Source organism: Eptatretus burgeri, chromosome 2 (assembly GCF_056783735.1).
Source record: "Eptatretus burgeri isolate ZD-2024b chromosome 2, Ebu_testis_v1, whole genome shotgun sequence".
Classification (NCBI taxonomy): domain Eukaryota; kingdom Metazoa; phylum Chordata; class Myxini; order Myxiniformes; family Myxinidae; genus Eptatretus; species Eptatretus burgeri.
Genome location: NC_140962.1, coordinates 7,269,808 through 7,274,807, shown reverse-complemented (window position 1 = coordinate 7,274,807; position 5,000 = coordinate 7,269,808). Strand labels below are relative to the sequence as shown.

At 43.0% G+C, this 5,000-nt stretch overlaps 1 protein-coding gene across 2 annotated transcripts in view; it reads right to left on the bottom strand.

The window, feature by feature from the left end:
- The window catches only part of NT5DC1 (5'-nucleotidase domain containing 1), a 21,408-nt gene that overhangs the window by 13,789 nt on the left and 2,619 nt on the right, over positions 1–5,000 (bottom strand). For both annotated transcript variants that reach the window (XM_085861960.1, XM_085861951.1), the window contains 4 exons: positions 4,479–4,550; positions 4,096–4,205; positions 3,678–3,845; positions 3,323–3,497 (listed from right to left, as the gene is read on the bottom strand). In XM_085861960.1, the coding sequence (XP_085718086.1) occupies positions 3,323–3,497; positions 3,678–3,845; positions 4,096–4,205; positions 4,479–4,549 (524 nt within the window). In that variant the 5' untranslated portion in view covers position 4,550. The remainder of the gene's footprint in view (positions 1–3,322; positions 3,498–3,677; positions 3,846–4,095; positions 4,206–4,478; positions 4,551–5,000) is intronic.

The window sequence follows — 5,000 nt, the reverse complement described above, 5'->3', positions numbered from 1 at the left end:
GATCCCGTTGAAATTTCAAACCTTCATTCCACATAATTGTTCCATCACATCGCTGATGATTCACATTTATTGCTATAGTAGTTCCAGAGTAAACATTAATATTTTTCCTTCAATCCACTATGGCTGCCAAACGTTATGTCGTACCTCAAAAGGGGGTGAGAACTTTTTATACGACATGGAGAGGCGGTCATAGTGGTGAAGCTTCGCCTGGATCTGTTCAGCCGTTTCAAGTTATTATTTTTCAATCCAAGATGGCTGACGAACCATGTGACCTATGACATCACAAATTTATATTCTGCTTCCAACTGTGTATTGGAACACGTCTGTGAAGTTTCGTGTTAATCGGTAAAGTTGCGTTTTTCTATCAAAGATGGCCACCAAACCATGTGACGTGTGACGTCATAATTTTTACCATGCGTGCATACACGACCATAGATGATAATTGCAAATTTTTGATTCGTTAGGTTAAGCGATTCCAGAGAAAACATTATTTAATATTTTTCTTAAATCCAACATGGCGGCCAAACCATGTGACTTATCAATTCGAAATTAACAAACTTATATCGCCTACCTGTCCCGAATATAGTTCCGAAATATCCCCTTCATCGGACCAGCGCTTCTGGAGAAGATGTTTGTTTTAGGGTTTTTTCAAGATAGCCACCAAACCATGTGACCGATCAAGAAGAAATTAACAAACTTGAGAAAGGACCTCATGGGGAATATATCTCTAAAGTTTCGTCTCGATCTGTCTTTCCGTTCTGGAGAAGAAGATTTTTAAAATTTATTCATTTTCAATCCAAGATGGCTGCCGAACCATGTGACCTATGATATCATACATTTAAATTCTGCTTTCCATCGTCATCCCGAACAAGTTTGTGAAGTTTCGTATAAATCGGATAAGGTCTATTTTTCTATCCAAGATGGCCGCCAAACCATATGACTTCTGAGGTAAAAAATTTTTTACCCTGTATGCACACTTGAGGGCAGAAAGCACTTGCAAATTTTCACTTCGATGGGTTAAGGAATTCCAGAGAAAACATTATTTAATATTTTTCTTAAATCCAACATGGCGGCCAAAGCATGTGACCTATCAATTCAAAATTAACAAACTTATATCGCATACATGTCTCAAATATAGTTGTGAAATCTCCCCTTCATCGGACCAGCGCTTCTGGAGATGTTTGTAGGTTTTAGGGTTTTTTCAAGATGGCCGCTAAAGCATGTGACCTGTCAAGAAGAAATTAACAAACTTGAAAAAGGACGTCGTGGCGAATATATCTGTAAAGTTTCGCCGAAATCTGTCCGGCCGTTCTGGAGAAGATTAAAAAAATATATTAAAAAACAAGATGACGGCCGAATTACTTCATCGATGTTGTCAGGAAAAACATTTTCGCCGGTGACTTTAGGAGTAGATGACGCACAAAAAATTTCAGATTTTTCCTATGGCGTTCTACTTGACAAATTTTCACCGGTATATCGCTTCACCTATGACGTCACGAAAAATCACACGTGTTCCCCATAGGGAGCTTAGTAAAATGTATGAAGCGAAAAAATTTTCCATTGCACGGTTTCCGAAATACAGACGTCCAAAGTTTAGCGTTTTTTTTCAAGATGGCGCCCGCACCACGTGACCAATGACGTCATAATTATAACGTGAGTGTGCTATCAAAAAAAATACATACGATGGTGAAAATTTTGTGTCGATCGGACTTAGCATTCCAGAAAAAATGATTTTTAAAGCGAAAAAGGCCGCAAATTGCAGTCGGAAGAAGAAAAATAATAAAGAAATAAGCTTAAGAACAACAATAGGTTATCCAGTCCATTTGACTGGATACCCGAATAAATAAATCCTTCTGTCAAGGCCTCGCACCCAGACGCAAATACAGACAAAGGGTGACACAAAATGAAAAGAAAAAACCCCCCTTTTTAAGTATACTGGAACTCAGCTTGGCCCAGAGCTGATCCCCGTCGAACCCGGAATGGAGGCGCCTCCACCAGCACGTGCACACGCAGGCAAAATGGCGCTTCACTTGTAGCAGGGCAGACTTACACCAGGCAATCCCCAAGCAGCTTTCCACACGAAGGCTCAAAATGTGCCAACCTTCCTCTTTCCAAAGATGCCACCTTCCTCGTGCGTTTCTCACACCGACCTCGTGTGTGTGTGCTCTGCCGATCTCCCGTTCTATCCAGACGGAAGCCTTCCACAATCGCAAAGTGCACAAGCCGACCTGCCCTCGACCTCGATCACACAGCTCTCTCTCTCTCAAGATCCGCCACCTTCCTCGTGCGCTCCTCTTTCCTGCTCTATATCCTCCGCCTCTGGGGCGTGGCCTGCTTGCCCCCAAACCCAGGAAGGCGGGACTTCTCCTGTTTGTTTTGATTTCCCAGCTTTACTGCCTGGTTTGAAGGATAAAAAAATATCAGGAAAATCACAGAGGGCATTCACATACTGGGGAACTTATTCTCGCTCCTGAAGCTAATCAACACCACACCACCCCTCGTGCGGTGACACGTAACACTTAAGCTCACAGATTCCCTCACTCATCCACGGACCAAGCAACTCTACACAATACCAAATTCCCCCATTAAATTCTTCCATGTACCCCCACAACCGTAACAATACGTAATCAGGAAATAGTGCTGAATACCACCACCCATTTGTATCGATATACTTTAGTTTGAACACCCTGTTACCACAAGATGTGTTTGTCAAGCGCAGTCATGCATTAGAATACCTTGTAATGTACGTGTATGATTATTTGGAACATGTTCGAAAGTAGGTCTAACGGCTTTCATTCAATCGCCGAATGTCTTCGAACGGAAGAACAGCCGCATAATCGAGACACGGAAAACTCGGCTTTCGAGCCGAGCAGAAAGAGGCAGCAAAGTATTTCTTCATTATAATTCAGTGTAACAAATATGTCGGGCATCTGTGGAATAAATTATTCGTTATGTGGTTTCAAAGGTCTTTTTTTAATGTTAAGCTTTAGTATTTTGTTTCGGTTCTCTCCTCAGCCCTCATGTTTCTGGGCCCAAGCCATGTTTTTGAGTTGATGTATCATGCTATATATGTCTCTGTCAATTGGAAAGTTGAACTATCGAAGGATACCAGATAATGCGACATTGTTCGAACTATTGGTATTTTGTTTGCACCGTCATAGTCAGGAGTAGTTCGCAACTTCCTTCTGGCGTGCAAGCGCTATTGGGAGAAGAATAAAGTTCAACACACCCGTATAGAGATCTTTGCTCGTCATTATGTTGAGGCATCTACAAAACCTGTGCTCATCATGTGAAGAATGGGAAGACGGAAGCTGAATGTTACCCCAGGGTGTGCGAGGCCACAAGGCGACAGTAATCGCTGTGAGATGATGTCAGCAGCACGGTGACCTTTCCAGCACGACGTAGCTTTGACAGCCAAGTGGTTAAGAGAGGCGTTGGTGCCTGTAGGTACTTTCCTGGTGTCCTTTTCAATGCAGGGAAATATCCACCCCTGTCAGCTACCCAAACAAGAAGGGTTAATTATTGCAAGCAGAAAACTGAAAGAAGGTAGTACGATCTGAAAAAGCTCCATTACTCCGATAACTCGGTGTTTATCTCATCAGCAATCGGGGCACACACCTATAAACACACACACAGTCAAGTAGCCAGTGGAACGGAAACGGAAACCTTTTTCACACCTTTAAAAGAACTGGGATCGTAGTTGTGCTTCACAGCTGCAATCACGTCTTTCCAGAAGGTGTAGGTCTTTGCGTCGCTGGCCCCTGTCTTGTCCATCAAATCGACAATCCGCGCGCACAGCAAAGCTCCGGATTGTTCCACAAAGTTGTCAAAGAAATGAAATTTTGCTGTACGGTGGGAAAAGTGACAAAACCAGCTCAGTTATATCAATACATGTACTCGTATAACTCAACGAGCCGCACTACAACACTGGATACAATCGTTGAACGTTATTTCATCTGTTATCTCAAGGTGAGGCCTTAGGATGATGTGATCTAAGTTGCAAGCACGTTTTCACCAAAACCTTAAACTATACATCTCCAATCTCTCCAATGTTGGTAAAACGTAGGTTGGAACGATTTAGGATTTTTAACTTACGAGGAGAGATGAGGGTTTTTGAGAACGACTCAAAGTGTTTCCATCGCATGTCCGGCCCGTAGTGTTCTATTACGTCTGCGCGAGACATTGCTCGAGTGCCGTGGCTGGCCCTGCAGTCCGACAAGGAAAATGAACGTTTTCCTGTTTTAGGACGTTTGCGAAACAGTTGGTGCTGAAAGAATTACCGCAAACAACTTTTTTCAACTTTAGATTCCTTCTATGTGGGTTTTTTTTTCTATTTTTAAAGACTGAGATCAATAAAATAAACCCTTGACATTTTGGCCTATCGTCACAGCATTACGAGCCAAGTGCTCAGATGGGAACACCAAATAGACCAACCCAGAATGCCAAACAGATGTTGATCAGAGTATACAAAACCTTACCGAAGTATTCGACCTTCCTTGTCCAACTTCAGAAAATTCCCTTGCAGGCATTCCAGAATCAAGCCGCGCATGCTGTTGGGCACAAATACTCGTTTGCCAACAGAGCATGAACTCCATACCCCAAATAACTCGAACACATTTGCACAGCACGACCCGGCGCCTACATCATAACGTCGGGTGAACGGCACCTACCCGCAAGTGCACAAGCGGGTACCGACCTCACTGGAGACTATCTCCATGAATGAATCAAATGATCTACAATTTGCATGAATCGACACCAGAGCGGTTGGGCGCTGATTGTTTTCTGTGCATGTTCCACCGTCTCAGTTACAAATCAGGGTTATTTTACTCGTTTATCCTCCAGGAACGTCAATCAAACACAAACCATCGGTGCGGCAAAATGGTGGGCCCACAAAGCATGCTACTACCTCTTTTGAAATAAGTAATTTGAAGATAGACAAGTACACAGAACGAAATCCCACACAATAAGACAAGCACACCTGTCGCTAAGGTGGTGGGTCG